At 63.1% G+C, this 17,488-nt stretch overlaps 2 protein-coding genes and 1 long non-coding RNA gene across 3 annotated transcripts in view; 1 reads left to right on the plus strand and 2 right to left on the minus strand.

Moving 5' to 3' along the window:
• Positions 1–69: 69 nt before the first annotated feature.
• Obscn (obscurin, cytoskeletal calmodulin and titin-interacting RhoGEF) overlaps positions 70–17,488 on the minus strand; it is a gene marked incomplete at both ends in the record, with an annotated part of 116,492 nt that continues 99,073 nt past the window's right edge. Inside the window, 25 exon segments of the mRNA XM_013509734.1 lie at positions 70–219; positions 330–405; positions 696–919; positions 1,115–1,354; positions 1,539–1,623; positions 2,072–2,242; positions 2,319–2,441; positions 3,092–3,259; positions 3,335–3,445; positions 3,541–3,621; positions 4,031–5,867; positions 6,015–6,092; positions 6,276–6,321; positions 6,403–6,555; positions 7,203–7,229; positions 7,338–7,510; positions 7,780–7,857; positions 8,114–8,174; positions 8,445–8,645; positions 8,728–8,809; positions 8,918–9,086; positions 9,303–9,415; positions 9,729–9,853; positions 9,961–10,033; positions 11,458–11,655. Of these exon segments, the coding sequence (XP_013365188.1) occupies positions 70–219; positions 330–405; positions 696–919; positions 1,115–1,354; positions 1,539–1,623; positions 2,072–2,242; positions 2,319–2,441; positions 3,092–3,259; positions 3,335–3,445; positions 3,541–3,621; positions 4,031–5,867; positions 6,015–6,092; positions 6,276–6,321; positions 6,403–6,555; positions 7,203–7,229; positions 7,338–7,510; positions 7,780–7,857; positions 8,114–8,174; positions 8,445–8,645; positions 8,728–8,809; positions 8,918–9,086; positions 9,303–9,415; positions 9,729–9,853; positions 9,961–10,033; positions 11,458–11,655 (4,843 nt within the window).
• LOC106147554 lies at positions 13,871–15,408 on the plus strand. The gene is made up of 2 exons (XR_001232483.1): positions 13,871–14,759; positions 14,866–15,408. It is a non-coding gene; the product is annotated as an uncharacterized LOC106147554 (long non-coding RNA).
• Positions 15,857–17,488, minus strand: part of LOC106147553 — a 3,229-nt gene continuing 1,597 nt past the window's right edge. Inside the window, exon 2 of the mRNA XM_013509741.1 lies at positions 15,857–17,482. Within this exon, the coding sequence (XP_013365195.1) occupies positions 17,148–17,482 (335 nt within the window). The 3' untranslated portion in view covers positions 15,857–17,147. The remainder of the gene's footprint in view (positions 17,483–17,488) is intronic.

The following is a 17,488-nucleotide window of genomic DNA, read 5'->3' on the forward strand; positions in this document are numbered from 1 at the left end:
GGATGGGGATCCGGGTCGGGGTCGGGATCCGGGTCGGGGTCGGGGTCAGGGCTGCGCGTGGCTCCTCACCAGGGCTGGACGCTCAGCGCGTCCCGAAGGAAGGTAACGGCGCCACCAGACAGCCCAGCATAGCAGCGGCTCAGCCGGATGAGCCCTTTGCGCAGCCCCTTCTGCAGGTCGCGGGTCCCCTCGCAGTTCACCGGGTACTCAGCACTCAGCCTGCATGGGTAGGGGGTTATCTTCTGTGGGTGGGGGCCACTGAAGGTGGCACCAGGCTCTGAGGTTGCCCTGGCCGCCGGCTTGGCGCCCCCCGTGACAGCTGGACTCACATGATGAAGGCCGTCACACCGATGGCCCAGATGTCCGTTTGCGGGACAGCCCCCTGGCCATCCAGGAGCTCTGGAGCTGGAAGGGAGCAGGTGGGGGCACAGGTGAGAGGCCAGGTGGTTTGGCACTAGCACATGGGCACAGATGGGTGGGCTCAGATGGGGAGCACGGGTAGAGACAAGACAGGTGTGTGGGCCCAGGTGGGGGGACAAGTGGGGTACACAGGAGTGTGGCCCCAGGTGGGAGGGTAGCCTGCTGCTGGGGCTGGGTGGGGCGGGGCGGGACAGGCAGGATAGGTGGAGAGGGGCTTCCTGCTGCCCCCCCCATGCTGGGTGCCTGCGGGTGCTTGCCCTTGCCCACACACGCACCCATGGTCTCCAAGTAGTCCTTGAAACTCTCGGAGGGCAGCACCTTCTCCTGATGGAGGCTCTGGGCACTGCCCAAGTCCACAACCTTAAGCAGGTTATACTCTGTGACCATCATATTCTCAGACCGCAGGTCCAGGTGCAGGATGTGCTGGGCGTGCAGGTACTGGGTGGCGCTCAGCATCTGCCACAGGTAGTCCTTCACCTCCGACTCTGAGTAGGAGGCCCTGGGGACAGAGGTGGCTTGGTACAGGCACCGGCACCAAGGTGGAGGGCACGCACAGACCTGCACCTCCGTGGGCTGGGAGAGGCTGCCCAGCTCTACCCCGCCAGGCATGAAGCTCAGCCAGGATGAGGTGGGACACGAGCCCTGCGACCACCTGCCCGCCTGCTCAACCGTACCAGCCCATGCCACCCCTCACCTCTCAGCCAGGCTGGGGAGTAGCTCAGGCCCCGAGCACAGCTCCAAGATGAGCACCAGGTGCCGAGGGCTGAGGTAGGCGGCGTGCAGCTGTGCCAGGTGCGGGTGGCGCAGTCTTTTGAGGGCCTCGTATTCCCGGAGTACTGTCATCTTGTCCTCGGGCCAGTAGGGAATGATCTTAGCAGCCAGTGCCCGGCCACTGGCCTTCTCCTGGCACTGCCGTACCACGCTGAAACGGCCCCTGGGCAAAGGACACCAGGAGGGTGAGGTCCTTGAGGAACAGGGTAGGAGGGCAGGAGGCTGAGGCCAGATGCATGAAGAAGAGGCTTGAGCTGAGGTGCATGGGGCAGGGGACAGGCAGGTTGCAGGGGAGGGGCAGGAGGTGCACAAATCCCACCCCCCCCCACCAGCCCCAGCAGCCACACCTCCGGATCTGCATCTGGAAGGCGAAGGTCTTGGTGCTGGGCAGGGGTTGGGCCGGCCGCCTCCCACCGCTCTCCTCCTCAGAGGCTGTGGGAAAGCAGATGGTCAGGCTGGGCATCCTGCACCACCAGCTGTCCCCAACCCCGTGGCCCTTCCTTCCCAGGCACCAGAAAAGGGGCCCTTCTTCAGCTCCCACACATTCTGACCCATCCCTCTGACACTGGAGAGGGGCGAGGATAGGGTACAGCACCAGCGAGCCATATGGTGAGTGAGAGCCACGGGGTCCCCTCCAGGAAGGAGTAGGGACAACACTCTTAATCATCACTCCATTCTTCCTCTGAATCAAATGCAGGCCTAGCTCTCAGGGCCACAGCATGGGCCCATTGGTCCCAGCAGGAGGGAGCCGGGGACAAGGGGTCCCAGAGGGCACAGGCCTTGGGTGTGGCGTACAGATGGCCACCTTCCCAGGAAGGTGGTAGTCACCCCAGCCACCCATATGAGCTCATATAAGTCCCCTTTTCCCCAGGTGGCTCACCCAGGCGGCTGGGCCCTCCCAGGAGCACCTGCTCTGAGGGGCTGCTGTAGGGGCCCATGCCCGCCTTGCTGACGCATGCCGTGCGGAAGGCGTAGACACCACCCCGGGGCAGCTTGCTGGTGAGGTAGCAGCAGTCGAAGATGTCAGAGGCCAGCGTGGTCCAGCTGCCACCTGGGCCCAGGGAAACCATGAGAGGAGTGGGGAGAGGGGGTTCAGACTCCCCAAGGGGCAGAGGGCCTCCCTGTACCTTCCACGCAACACTGTATAATGTATGTCACAGGGCCACAGGACTCCACAGGCTTCCAGACCAGGAGCACCCCGTCTTCATACACCTCTCCGATGTCAGGGCGTGGGGAGAAGGAGGGGCGCTCTGCAAGGGGGCCACACGTGGTCAAGGTGGGGGCAGGGCACCTTGGCTCCACCTGCCCCTTTCCCCTAGCGAAGACCCCCTCCAGGCTGCCTGCACTGGTGCGCCCACGCAGCGCCCCGTGGTGGGGGTGAAGGCCCTGGTGGCTCAGCTTTGCTGAGTGCCCAGCACTGGCTGTCTGGGGTCCGCTCACAAGGCTGCGCCCATCCCAGCCAGCCTAGAAGCACACCCCATGCCGTGTTTGGAGCTGGGGGCTGGGCTGTGACGGGGACACAGAACAGGGCTGGCACCTCCTTCCCGCATGGTGGAGGACGGGCCAGGCAGCACCATGGAGAGACGGAGCCAGGGTTCAGGCTCCAGGGAGAGCTCCTTCCACAGGCAGATGGGCATGAGCATGGTGTTATGCACCACTGGGCTTTGTTCCAAGGGCTGTATGGCAGCAGCCACAGCCACTCTCTCCTCACTCCTGGGCACCCTGCTCCTGGCCCGTTCAGGACCCTCCCCAGCTCCTCGGCACCGCCAGCAACTGTGTGCCACGCCTGCGCACCGAGAACAGGGCTGCCTAGGGGAAGTGGAGCCCAGTGGCCACTTCTCGAGCCCCAGGTTCTGTGGTCTCCCAAAGTGGAACATGGTCTCCCTGGCTCCGCACCCACCTGCCTTCCGCAGGACACCCCTGCTGGCCGCTGTCCCCAGCAGGTTGCTCATGCTGCAGGTGTACTCGCCCAGGTCCTCATCTGTCACCACCAGTATGGTCAGCAGCTCAAAGTTCTTCAGGGTGGAGGAGATGAGGATGCGCCCACTACTCTCCAGGATGGCCCCATCTGCATGGGGACAGAGTGGGCCTCAGTTTACCTGGACAGCCATGGCCTTCTGCCTGCTCCCAGACAGCTTCTCACCTTTGCTCCAGGTGGCTTGGGCAGCTGGCTGGGCCAACACCTGGCAGGCCAGTGTCACTGACTGGCCCAGGACCACAGCCTCATCCGAGAGCTCCCTTAGGAAGGTCGGCGCTGAAGACAGATACGAGGTGAGGCTTCAGGAGGACCCAGCCAGAGGGCGCAGCCAGATCCCACCCAGCCTCCCAGGGTTGCTGGGTCCTGCTCACCATGGTCTCTGCCTTTCAGGCCTGACAGCCGGAAGGAGGCTAGGCCCACTTTCTTCCTGGGGGGTGCCTCCCTCTCTTGACCTGCAGGAAAAGGGGCCACAGAGGTCATGGTTGGCAGGAACCTCTGTCCTCTGGGGCAGCACCTGCTTCCTCAATCTACCCTGGCCCCAGCCCTCCCCCAATTTCCATGCCACAGGGAGAAGGACAGCGCCCAGGATTGTGGGAAGTGAGCTAGTCATACTGAGGCTTCCCCTGCCTGGCTGCCTGGACCCTAAAAGGCCACTGCAGGGGCACTAGCCCCTTGGGGGCTGTTGGGATGTACCCACCTCCAGGCCCCTGCAACTGCCCTGCCCAGGGCTGGCCCTGGGCACCCAGGAGGAGGGCATCCGGCCACAAGGCAGAGGCCTGTGGGGTGAGGCTAGGGGCTGAGGTGCCCCTGGCATGAGAGGATGGGGAGAATCCAGGTATGCCAGCTCCCAGCAGAAGTCACCTTGCTGCCTGCCCTTCAGCACGCGAGAGATGTGGGCCATGGACTCCTTCACCCTCTGGCGGAGCCCACGCTCTGGGGGCTCTTCTGGTGACAGGCAACCTCCCGGGAACTGGAAGAGGCTGCGTGAGGGCGACCACTTGCGCTTCCTGCCCGTGGCCGCCTCTCCCAGCAGGGCTACCAGGTCATCAGGCTCCTCCTCGGTGATCTCAAGACCAGAATGCAGGCCCAGCTCGCCTGGCCAGGGCCACATGGCCTCTGGGAATCCGGCCAGCTCCTCCTCAGCCTCAGTCTCTGGGGAGGGTGGCTCCACCGGCCCTGAGGGCTTGGACACCCTCCTGAAGATCATGAACTCAAATGGGAGGTATTTGATGTCATACAGGTCAGAGAGGTTGAGGTAGGCAGGGTCCACCTCAGAAATGTCCAAGGATATGGTGTCAGCTGCCTCCACATCCTCTGACAGGTCCCGGATCTGTACCAGGGAGACCTGATCCGCCTTCTCCCATGAGGGCAGCTCTGGGGAGGCCCTCGGAGACCCCCAGCTAGTCCGGGACTGGGAGATCTCAGCTATGGCCTCCTCCTGCTCCTCCGAGGATTGGGACACTGACCAGGCCATTCTGGCCCACAGGGGACCCTGGCCCAGCATGCCTCCAGCATCCCCACCAAAGGCAAAGGTCCCATAGCCAGCAACACCCGCATAGCCCCCTCGGCGGGACCCCAAGGAGAACTTGTGGGTGGTTGCCTGCTCCTGAGGCCGCTGTGGAGGGGGTGTGGAGTCTGGTGGGCCCTCTGCTTGCTGGGTCAAGCCTTCAGCATCCAGGGAGGGGCCGGGATAGGGTCTCCCAGGCAGGGAGGTGTCATGGGGTCCCTGGGAGCTGGGCAGGGGGCTCACTGGGGCCAGGTCTAGGACCATGGTGCCAGGAGGCTGTGTTGAGTGTAGGCTGCAGCCTTCCTGGAGAGGACCACCCAGCTCAGGGGGACCGACAGGGCCTGGGCGCTCTCCATGGCTCTCCCGTGGTGTTCTGTCCTGTGGAATGCGTGCCCAGTCTCCACCAGCAGATGGGAGTGGCCCGGCTTCCATGCAGTGTGCAGGGTCCCCAGCAGAGGCCCCACAAGTCAGCCCAGACAGGGCTGGGGATGGACACCGCCCTCCGATACAGGCCCCTGAGGAGGGGTCTTTAGTGCTGGATGGGTCGTGGTCCAGGGAGCGGCTACGGCCTGGTGCCTCATGGGTACCTGGGCTGGGCCGCCACAGGGCAGACTCAAAGGAAGTCGCCCGGGTCACTGTGGCCTGCTCCTCCTGGGCAGCCTCCTCCTCCAGCACGCGGTGCTCCAGGAGCGGCTCCCGCAGCCCAGGCAGGGCTCGCGCGATATACCCGCCCTTCAGCAGGTGCCGCCGCCGTGCCCCATGCCGCCTGGCCCCCGTGGCAGCAGTCCCTTGCTCTGGGCCCTCACCTGCCTGCTGATGAAACAGGCTTCGGATGACACTGTGCCTGGGCACACAGCCGGGAGGTGGGGGCCCCACGCCTGGCGGACACAATGCTTCCGGGGTCCCTGTAAGGGCTGCACTGGCCTCAGCCTCCTCAGGCAAGCTGGCTGATGGCCGCAGGAAGCCCCGGGGGTGCAGCAGGGGGGAGTGGGCCGTTGGGGAGGGTGGCAGCGACCTGGCCCGGGCAAAGGGCGCCAGCTCGAGGTCTGAGGAGGCTGAGGAGCTGGAGGAGCCACTGGCGTCCGGATGCAGGTGCCGAGCCACACCAAGGGATGGGCTGTCGGGTGGACCTTGGAGCAGCTCGGGGATGGACCGCATGACCAGGATGGACTTGTAGCTCATCAGGGAGCGCTGGGGCCACAAGACAGCATGTTAGGGGTGGCCCAAGGGAACCCTGCCCAGCAGGTTCCTGCAGTCTGAGCCCTGCCTGCAGCCCTGCTGTCACAGGGACACGGGATCTGGGCCTCAGCATCCCTTCTGTGAGGCAGCATGGCTCACCTGCCAGCGGCTGCGGGCCAGGAGGAACTTGAGCTGTTTGGTGTTGATGAAGTGGGCCTCCTCAGCGGGCACAGACGTCTGTGGGCAGCAGGGGGCAGCCACAGTGACGATGGTGCCAGCTGGGCAGAAACCCGGGGTCCCCAAACCAGATGCCCAGGCAGGCAAAGGGCAGAGCCAATGGTGGTGCTCTGTCCCAGGTCTCCTGGCAAACTGAGATAAGGCCATTCAGAAGGGGCGGACACCCGGCCTGGGTGGACTTACCAAGAACCAGGGGTGAGTGAGGCACTGTGTGGCACTGGGCCGGGCCCTGCAGAGGACACCAGGTGGTCGGTCAGTGGTGGATGGGGCTGAGGGCCTGAGAGGGAAGGTGGGTGGCACAGGCACTCACTCTGGGGCCTGCTGCAGCATGGCCTGGATGAAGTCCCGGGCATCTGCACTGAGGTGGGCAGCTGTGGGGCTGCTCCAGGACACCCGCCCCTCGAGGACATTCAAAAGGGTGGCACGGTCACTCTCACCAGCAAACGGGGACGAGCAGGTCAGGCTGAAAGAAGGTAGCTGGGCCTTAGCCAAGTCCTGGCTCAGAACTGCTCCCATCCAGCCCAAGGACCCCAGCAGGCCCCAGGCTCAGGTCAGAGCAACGATCCAAGGTCAGCCTGCAGCGGGTAGCTCAGATCAGCCTAGGGTGAGGACCCGGGCCAGGCTTCCGCAGGGGTCAGGGTTGGCCTGTATGGGATTCAGGTTTGGCTGGCAGTAGAGACCAAGGCTTAGTCTGAGAGGAGATTCAGGGTTAGCCTAAAAGGGCAGACAGCTCAGCCTCCGTCTGGGGGGCCCCCCGGCATGCACAAAAACTGAGTCAACCCAGCACAAGCACCAGCCCTTCCCGAGATGGGGATCAGAGAAGCCCAAAGGAGATCGAAGCTCGGCCTACACCAGCAGCATGGTCAGGGCAGCCACAGTTGTCCAGTGGCCTCTGCATGACCCTGGTCCCGGCAGGGATGAGTGGCTCAGCCTTGTGACAGCATGACGCTCACAGGACGTGCTGGGCAGGCCCCTTACCAGGCTGGCTGCCTGCCTGCTCCCAAAATAGCTGTCCCAGCCAGGGCTCAGCCTGGGTGCAGAGGCAGAGTGCAAGGCCTCGGGCTGTTAGCGAGGGGCAGTGCTGCAGGGGCAGGAGACGGGCCGGCTCACCTGAGGTAGGAGATGACCCCCGCAGCCCTGCAGGAGGGAAGTACAGTGAGCTTCGGGGCCTAGCCAGGAGCTGGAGGCCAAGGCACAAGGGCACGCTCAGCAGCTGCTCCGGTGGGGCCTGCCCCTACTGCTCACCAGATGTCGGAGGCTGCGCTCACAGGCGCCTGCTGGATGATCTCGGGGGACACGAACTCAGGGGAACCATACTTGCTGTACTGTGGCTCCAAAGGGGTGAGTTTTTGGGCAAAGCCAAAGTCACAGATTTTAATGTCTTCCCGAGCGGGGTGCACCATTAGGATGTTGGGGGGCTGTCAGGCAGAGTCAGAGTGTCAGGGAGGGCTGTGCTTAGGGGTGACTCAGAGGACACATGGGGATCCATGAGGCCAGCATGGGCAGCGGGGACCCCTAGGGTCATATCAGAGCCAAGTTCCATCAGATGGGGCTACCAGCAGTAGTGAGCTCCCTGGCCTCAAAGGCATGCGGCCCCGTCGGGGAGCAGGACAGGGCGGTCCTGCACCTTCCCAGCCCCCAGGCTCCAGGCACCACTGCCCCCAGCCTGGGCCCTGGGGTAGGGTACCTTGATGTCCAGGTGGAGGACGCCGTGACTGTGCAGGTACTGCAGCCCCTCCACTAGCTGCTGGATGTAGACCTTGACCTGCGCACAGGTGGGTCCAGGTGAGGACTGCCCACCCAGCTTGCTGCTCCTGACCCAGCCTGGCACAGGTCCCATGGGGTGGCACACAGAGCCTTCAGGGACCCTGTGGGCCCCAAGGTATGGCACCCCAAAGGCTAGGGGGGGCAAAGAGCAAGAGCCACAGCTGAGCAGGGAGTCGCAGGCAGGGAGCTGCAGTGGGTGGGGAGGGCTGGACAGAGATCTTGGGTCTCCTGGCCCAGTTGGGGTGGCCAGTCACCTCAGCCTCGGTCACCACACTCTTCTTGAAGAGGCGATCCAGCAGCTCCTCGGATGAGCACCTGGCCATGGTCAAGGAAACATGGGGAGCTTCCAGACACAGAGTGGCATCCAGGATGGGTCTTCTGGGCCCAGCCAGGGGTGGTGCTCAAGGTCAGGGCATGGCAGCCCTGTCCCTGGAGGGGGCTCAGGCCTGGCCTAGGGACCAGGACACACCCAGCCAATACACACTGTCATGGACTGTGGGACAGTGGGGGCTGGCAGTGGTCATCTTGACCTGGGCCGCCCAGGGACCCTGCGCTCCCCTCCTCAGGCCCTCCAGGGCAGGATACAGCTCCAGGATGAGGATGAGGGTCTTCCGTGTCTCAAACTGGTCTAGCAGCCCGGTGACCAGTGGGTGGCTGAGGGTGGCCAGGATGTCCCGCTCCTGGTAGGCCTGGGTGCGCGTCCTACTCCGCAGGGGGATGAACTTGGCGGCACACAACATCTTGTTTCCCTTGTGCTGTACCCTCTTCACAAAGCCGAACACACCCCTGGGGAGGGAGCCCTGTGGGTGCTGCGCCATCGGGTTCCACGGGTCCCGGGTTCTATGGAAGCGGCAGGGAAGCCACATACCTCCCAATCTCCTCCTGGACCTCGTAGAAGGACTGCAGCTTCCTCCGGTAGCTCTGTCTCTCAGAGTCCAGCTCACTGTCCCCTACGTCACAGGGCAAGATAGGGGTCAGTGTGGATGGAGGTGACACCGGGCCAGTGCCCATCACAGCCCAGAGAACCCATAGCCCAGGGACCCCTGCACCCCACTCACCCCCGAGGACCAGCAGCTCCGCCTTGCAGAGCACTTGGCCACCAGCATTGTGGGCTATGCAGGTGTAGACACCAGCGTCCCCCGGGACCGTGTCTGTCAGTACCAGGGAGCATGAGGTTCCGTCTTGCCGCTGCTGGAGCCGGGAACTATCTACCAGCTGGATGCCGTCCTGAGGACGAGGACAGCCAGGCGCCATCAGCCCAGCCCCGGGGATCCCGTACTGTGCTCACCCCACCGTGCCACACCCGCTGCTTGTGTCCACCACCCCACGTCCAGCCCAAGGGGCTGGGGAAATGCACAACAGGTGGTGGGATGGGGGCTACAGGGTGGGTTTGCCTCTGCCACACAAAGCCTCCCCGAGTGCCCACCCCAGGACTCCTCTGACCTTGTACCAGGTCACTGTGGGCTGTGGGTTGCCCTCAATGACAGCCTCGAACTGTGCAGTGCCACCTGCTTGGACCTGCACATCCTCGATGGTGACTTGCATGGACGGGGGCCCTGGAAGTGGTGGGGGAAACTGAGGGCAGGATCCCTGGGCACCCACCAAGCATAGGCGATCAGCAAGGTTCCAGGGCCACCCCAGGGTGACAGCCCCTCCCTCTGACAGCGCCCCACCCAGGCCTCGGCCATGGGAAGTGCTTCCCTCCCTCCAGCCACTGTCTCCTGCTGCGACCTCAGCGGGCCAAGCCGTCGCCCTCAAAGCTGAAGAGGACAGGGCTGGCAGACCCCGAGCCTGCCGCCCCTCCAGGTCACGTGGGGGCCTCCACTGGCAGCTCAGCCAGAGGCCTCTGCCCCAGCACGGTGCCCATACTTGCAGCGCCCACATCAGTGGTCTGGTACACATAGGTCCTGTGCGTGGCCTCGGTGACCACGTGGCTGTGGACGTCCCAGAGCAGCTGCCCTGGCCCGGCTGTCACCCAGGCTGTGTCTTCCGCCCTGGAATTACGGAGGTCACTGAGTCTGGGGATACACAGGGTCCCTGCCCCCCAGCTGGCCTCCCCTATGCGTCCCCACTGCAGGGCCCTGCTGGCCAAGGAGGTTACCGGATAGGCACCGTCCGTCCCTGGGCCCCTTCAGTGAGTGCCATCTCCCGCTCCGGGCCTTCCAGGAGGTTGGCTGGTGGGGAACAGAAGAGAGAGAGGGCAGGGCAGGCGGCTGGGGACACCACCGTCGCCAGGGTGGGGAGGCACTCAACAGGCAGCAGGGAGCCACAGGGCCACTTGAGCCCCAAGACCTCCCAGCTCAGTCCATGCATGCTGCCTGCACGAGGGGCCTCATCCCTGGTGTCCTGCCTGCTGTCCAGGTCGACCCGAGGACAAGCCAGCCCTGCCCACCCGGGAACCCGACCACCCGAGGACTCCCCAGGCCTAGCTGGAACTTTAGCAGCTGCTGAGGGGCGGGGCCGCCCAGAGACAGCCACCCTGCCCAGGTAGAAACAGGCATGGGCCAGCCTGAGGGACACTGAGGCCTGCTGCCCGCTGCCTGGCACTAGTCTGGGGGCATCTGAGTGTCAGAGCCTACCACACTGCTGTGGTCAGTGTGCCACGCCCTCTGGGGTGGGCTGAGTCAGGCCGGCACAGGGAGACAAGGGACAGAGCTGGGCGGGGCTGGCGCTGTGCTCATGTCGGGGTATCAGCACTGGCGTCAGGGACCATGATCATAACACTGGGGACGGTGTTCCCAACACAGGGTGGAGCCAGGACGGGAGGCGCCACCCACCATCTGCCTACTGTGTCCTGCCCTGTGACGCCAGCCTAGTGCCACTTCTGGAGGTGGTGACAAGGGGACAGCAAGGAGCTGTTGTGCTCTAGGCCCCGGGACAGACACAGCGCCTAGAGGATGCACACTGACCCAGCGGAAGAAGCAGCAGCGTGACTTCTCCCCGGGACAGACACAGCGCCTAGGGGATGCACACTGACCCAGCGGAAGAAGCAGCAGCGTGACTTCTCCAGGGGTCCCTGCAGGTGCATGGGGGCCAAGGGCTGGCAAGGCATCTGGGCTGTACGTCGGGGCAGGGGCACGGGAGGGGCACATGCGCTGGGGCAAGGGTGTGTGCAGAGGACAGGGTGGTCCCCGGGCTGGCCAGCCGCCTCCAGCCTGACTCAGCCTGCCAAGAGGACTCAGCAACTAACCATGCAAGGGGCCGTCTCCGAGCCCCCTCTGCAGGCACGCCCCTCCCAGGCTCGGTTCCCCAGACGACAGTGACAGGAAGAGCTGCCCCAGTGTGGCAGGGACTCATGGCCCTCGAGTGGGGTCTCAGGACAGAAGCAGGCAGGGGGCGAGGCAGGGTCCTGGACTGGTTTTGTCTCACAAGCCTGTCCGCACCACCTGCGTCCTCCATCTCCCACCTGCTGGGGAGCGCAGAGCCCATACTGGACGCCATAGGCCGAGCAGGGAGCCCTGGCTCTGGGACAACTCCTCTTGCCCAAGTCTCACAGATGGGGAAGCTGAGGCCCAGTGAGGCACAGGCCCAGCCCAGGGCATGGAGGCCTTGGGGCTCTGCAGTTCACACCCACAGGCCGCACTGTGTGGGGCCTCACCAGCTGCACCTGAGGCTCCTGCCCCTGAGGGCTGAGGCCCAGCCCCCAGGGATGCACGTGGCCCAGGGGGGCTGGGAACAGTGGAAGCTCCTGCAGAGAGACCTGGTGCCTCGGGCCCCCTCAGCCCCTGCAGAATAGGTGTCACCTCCGGGCAGGCTCCATCAGGTGTGGGGTGGGCGGAGTCCTCCGAGGCAGCCTCTGTGGAGAAGAGGTCAGCACGGTGAGGTCCAGGTCTCCCGTGGTAGAGCTGGGCCTCCAAGGCTGCCCATCTGGGATAACTCAAGAAGTCCCCTCCCAGAACCCACAGCCCAGACTCAGCACCCCAGGTGCACCTCCTCCTCCCAGAGCCACCAACTGCAACCCAACCTCAGCTCCTGGAGCCTAGATCCCAGCACCCTCCATCCCCTGCCAACCCCATGCCAACTCCAAACTGACCCTCAGGCCAACCCCTTGGGCTGGCTTGGGGCTGTGCTGCACCACACAGTTCTAGACACCCAGGGCAGCTCGAGTAGACTCAGCTACAGTCCCCTGGGCACAGGCCACCTCCAGAGTGGCCCTCACCCACCCCACCTGACCAGCAGCTTCCTCCTTTTCCTTTCCCTCCCCTTCCCTGGCCCTCCAGACACCCAGGGAACTCCCTGATATTCTTGCAGCCAAGCGCCCAGGGCCGCTAACCACACCCACCCTCCCCCTGCTATGAAGACCCCACACACAGGCTGGAGACGCCACTCCAGGCTGCCCTCCCAGGGGCCAGGGCACCCGTCCTCCACTTCAAGGTCAGCAGGGCCCAGAAAGAACGCCAGCTGGAGCTGTCTGGGTCAGGGGCCACACAGCTGCATGTGAGTCACGGCACACCCTGGCCCCACGTGGGCCCTGATGACGATACACCCCCTCCCCGCGTCTGCATGGGTGGCCTGCAGGCCCAGAGTGACCATGCTGGATCCACACAGACACCAGGCACCCAGGAACCTCGGCCACCCTAGAGCCGAAGAGGGCAGGTGGCCTGCACTGTGCGCGTGGAAACAATAAGGAGCCCATGGCAGGTGAAGGAGTCCGTTTATTGTGCACAGGGCCCAGGACAAAAGACTGCACAGCCAAGAGCCGCACGTGGCAGCTGGCCAGAGACAGGACAAGTGCTGGCACAGGCCGTCGGCCCCACCCAGTGCCCGGCAGGGATGAGGTCTGTGAGGTAGAGGCCAGGCAGGCGGGCCGGGAGGCTCAGTCTGAGCTGCACAGGAGCTGGAGGGGCTGAGGTGACTTGACGTCCCGTTTGCTGTCAGTGCGCACGCACTGTGATCCAAGACACAGGCCGTCCCTGCCCCAGTGGCAGCACAAGCACAGGTCCTGGCCCCCGAGTCCCACAGTGTGGTCTCAGCCCTGGGAGGGGCCAGGGCCCTCGCTCCCGCCAGGTTGGAGGCGCAGCGTAATGGTCTCGCCCACAGTCCCGAAGCCCACTGTCTGAGTGGAGACCTCCGTTTTGAAGTTACTCTGACTGCCCTCTGCAGGCTGCTGCATCTGGGCATGGAAGGAGGATGTCCACGGGGTGCTCTCCCCAGGCCGGGCCCCCTGCACAAGGAAGGAGACACCCTCCGCTGCAGGGGCCCAGGGCCCCCGCTGGAAGGAGCCAGGCCGGCGCCCCATGCTGAGCAGGACAGGCCGCCCCACGGTGGGCTCGCCAATCTCTCTCTGCAGCACCGAGACAGTGCATGGGGGGTCCCCAGAGGCACCAGGCCCAGGGTCTCTGCAGCCGAAGGTCTCCCCTTCCTGGGGCACGTAGTCCTCCAGGTCAGCCAGGGTCAGCGCACGGCCGTTGTGTGTGAGGATCTTGGGGTCACGGCCCCCGAGGTCATGGGTATCCTGGGGCTCCTCTGTCACAGTCACGCCTCCGTCCTCTTCCTCCCCTCCTCCTCCACCCTCCATGGCACTGTCCTCCTCCAGGGTGGCCCAGGACACGCTGCTTGTGTCCATACAGAGAACCAGAGGCTTCCCGATGCAAGCAACTGTTGTGTTCTGGCCCAGCTGTGTGTTGTTGGAGTTGTTGGTGTTGGGATCCATGCTGGGCTTCATGACGAGCACCCCTCCTGGGCTGCTGGGTGCCTCCTGGGTGGGAGACGCACCCCGGGAGCCTCCCTTCTTCACTCGAACCTCGATGGTCTCCTCCACTTCCACCCACTTTGAAGCGGAGCCCTCAGCCTCCGTCACGAACAGCGTGGGCACGGCAGGCACCCAGCCCGGCTCCACTTCAGGCCTGCGGGGCCCCAGTGGGGATGGCGGCTCGGGGGCCTGGGTGGACGGGCCTGGCCTCCGTGGGCTGGCAGGATGGCAGAGTGGCGAGCGGGATGGGGACTTGCTAGGGGACGGGTGCCGGCCACGGGGACTCTTCACCACGGTGGTGATGGTCTCCTCTCTGGTAGGGGAGAGGGCCCGGGAGAGATGGGCCTGAAGACTAGTGGCCTCCTCAAGAGCCATGCCACACACATGGATGTCAGAGCCCACACTGATGCAGGCAGCAAGGGGTGAGGCTGCACAAACTCCTGCACATGCACATGAGCCTGCAGAATTCCAGCCCAAAGCCAAAGAAACAAAGCACAAAGGCCCATGTGGTTAACTTCAGCTCCAGTCACAGCAGCAAAAGGCTGAGGTTACAGCCCACAGGCCTGCACCTCCACCATCTCTGCCAGTTGGCCCCGCTAGCTTGAGGTGGGACACAGCTTATGCCCAGGGCCATCCAGCGAGGTGGGCTCCTCTGAGGGTATCTGGCCATCACAGCCCTGGTCTGCAGCTTGTGACCCTGCCTGGCCCCATCCTCTGCAACAGCGGGCAGCAGAGTTCAGCTGCTGCACGTGGGCAGGCCAGACCCTGGCTGGAACCCTGCAGCTCCTTGGTCTGTCCTGGGGTGGTCCTGACGCCTTCCCAGGTGTCAGCAGGGCCCCTGGGTGCTGGACAAAGTGGGCCACAGCTGGACACACTGCATGACACTGGCCCTGGCTGCCCCTGGACTGGAGCCTGCCCCTGGTGGGCATGGTGACACCAGGCGTAGTCACTCAACACACCAAGGCAAAGGCCTTGCCTTTCCTCCTTGGCCTTTGTCTAACTCATGGCTCTGCCCAGGATAGCCCTGGAACACAAGGCCACCCCAGTGCCCAGCAGGACAGGCCCTGCCTCCTCTGGCTCTGACAGCCCACAAAGGACACAAGCCTGCCATGTCCTCATGTTGGCTAGGCACCAGGCCTGAGCTGCAGCCTCCCCAGTGTCAGATGTGCTGCCTGCCTCACGCTGTCCCCAGGAGGGCACAGGCCCAGGTCGGGGCAACTATCTCTCTCCTCTCCTCAAGCTGGAGGTGAGGGTGGGCACTCCCCACACCTGACACAGACCACGCAACGGTCTGATCAGCCTCCTCTCCTCCAGGTCCTCTGCTCTTCAGTACCCATGTCTGTCAACTGCAAGTGGACACAGTGCCCCTTCTGGGCAACAGGGGGAATGACCCATGCGGGGCTCTGGCTGCTGCTACTCCAAGACCGTGTCTTCCTGCTATGGTGTGCACGGGGCTCAGCCTCCTCTGCAGCACAGGCCAAAAGGGGCTGACGCAGGACTCCAGCACAGGCCAGCTCCAGCCCTTCTCACAAGTTGAAGCTCATGAAGCGGGGTGAAGAGGCCCTCACCCTGGAGCTCCCACCACCACCCGAGGTCCTGGGCTTGCAGTCTCCACCTCCTCACCCCAAGTGCCTCTGTCCCACAACCTTGAAGGCATCTGGGGATGGAGGAAGGGGCAGCAGGTGTGGCTCTAGGGATGTGGGCATGGCTGGCTTCCACCTCCCCGAGCTCCAGTTTCCCCGTCTTCCAAATGGGAGAGTTTGGAACCTTAAAGGGCTGAGAGCTGTGCTATCCATCTCTGCTGCACTATTTAACTTAGATTCAGGTTAATAAAAAGGCAACCTCCGCTGCACCAGACCCATCTCCAATGGCTATCAGGCTGAGCATTCAACTCCCTCACTCCTGGAATACTGTCTCCAGCCAAGGAGGGACGCAGCCCCCTGTCCGCACTTCACCCACTTGGTGGGGCTCAAGCCCAAGCTCTGGCTGAGTCCCCTGGAGCTGTACAGGAGCTCCCAGGGAGGTGGTGGGCTGTGGGCAGGAGTCCGTGGGCAGGGCCCCAGCTTTGGGGGCTGTGCAGGTGGAGGAAGCTCAGCTCTGCAAGGCAAGGGCCGCACAGGTGTCTGGCAGTATCTGCAGGCACAGGCGACCAATGGGGAGCAAGGCCGTGGCAAGCCACACAGGCATGGTGCAGGAGTTAGTGGCATGCGGGGCACCGCAGTCAGGAGGAGGGTTAGAGGCACAGCAGCACTTACATGATGACGGTTTTCTTGGGGACCTTAGTCTCCTGCTCAGTGACTACAAAGAGAACAGTGGGATAGCGAGGGTTACAGACCCACAGCAACCATGGCCAGCTCAGCGGTCTGCACGGCCTGGAGGTGAGGTGACTGCTCAGTGCAGGGGAGCTAGGTCCAATCCCTGCCTGGCCATGGCACTTGGCCGTGGGGCTCTGCGTCCCTCAAACTCAAGATGAATGGCTAGAGTGTGGGGTGCTATGGGCTGTGCAGGTACCAGTACTGCTCACATGGGAGCTTGGCCTCTACCCATGTGGTGGTGGAAGGGATTCTGCTAGCATATGTTCCTACTCTCAGACATGTAAAGCAAGGCCCAGAGAGAGGACAGGAATAGCCAGCGCCACACAGACAAGGACGGCCCCAAGAAATCCTAAAAGACCAAAAGCTGCCTCTTCAGGGCAGGGGGTCCGGAGTCCTGACAGTGGCGTACGTCCTCCCAAGGACAGCCCTGAGGGTGCCAGGAGAGTGCTGTGCCTGTGGACAGCTGACCTCACCCCTCAGGAGCCCTTGCTCAGCATCTCTCCTAGGCTTCCCTACTGCCTCCCTTCCCAACAGCAGGATGGGCCTACTGTTCCTGCCCTGCACAGGGAACCTCAGCTCCAGGGACAGACAGCTCATTCAGGGCCAGGCAGCACCTCTACCACCATCCTGAGGCTTCACCCCCCAGAGCTTTTGGACAGGGGTGCTGGACTCAAAGGTGCCCCACTCGGCCTGAATAGCTGGACAGCAGGCAGCCCATCCCAGCAGCCCCTAGAGCTGCCCTGTGGGGAGCCTGAGGGAGCCCAAGAGACTCAAGAGGGACTGCAGGGACCACAGCATATAGCATCTGGTCCTGAGAGCTTACACCTTGCTACACAAAGAAAGGGTTTCTCTAAGCAGCTGGTGTGTCTTAAACCTGTCTCTCATGTGGTGCATGTGAGTTTAATGTACTAATGGTGCCTATATGTGTCTTGGAAAGCTACTTACTGTGCATGTGTGACATATACACACATGTACACCTTGCATTTATGTCACCCCGTACATGTGTGCACATGTGTGCACATGTCTGTAGTTCATTATTATAGTACAGTACATGTGCTTGCACATGTGTGTACTGCACATGTTCATCAGGTATATGTATGTGTCTACACATGCATCATGTGCCACATGTACACTGCTCACATGTTATCACATGCCTCTGTATGCATGTGCGTTCATGTGTTAACACATATACTGTATCTGTTCACATGCTCAATGCATGCATATGTGTATGTATATATACTCACATGCCAATGTAGCTGCATGTATGCTCACTTGTGTGTCCTACATGTGTGCACATGTACCATGGGCTTGTGCATATGCATACTCATATGCATGTGCCTGCAGATAGGTGCACGTGCTCACATGTGTATTATGTCTGTGTGCATGCATATGTGCATTCATGTCATGTGTGTACCTGCTCATGAGTGTGCATGTGCTTGCACATATCATGTGCCATGCGTACGTGTTTGTGTGTGTGCATGTGATCACAGGTGTAGCATTCTGCATGTCTGTGTGCATGTGCCCACATGTCATGTTCCACATGTCCGTGCATGTGATTGCATGTTTGAGCCATGTAACTACGTGTATGTGCATGTGCTCACACGTGTATCCTGTGCCTGGAT

Source organism: Chinchilla lanigera, unplaced genomic scaffold, assembly GCF_000276665.1.
Source record: "Chinchilla lanigera isolate Chin_1 unplaced genomic scaffold, ChiLan1.0 scaffold00180, whole genome shotgun sequence".
Classification (NCBI taxonomy): domain Eukaryota; kingdom Metazoa; phylum Chordata; class Mammalia; order Rodentia; family Chinchillidae; genus Chinchilla; species Chinchilla lanigera.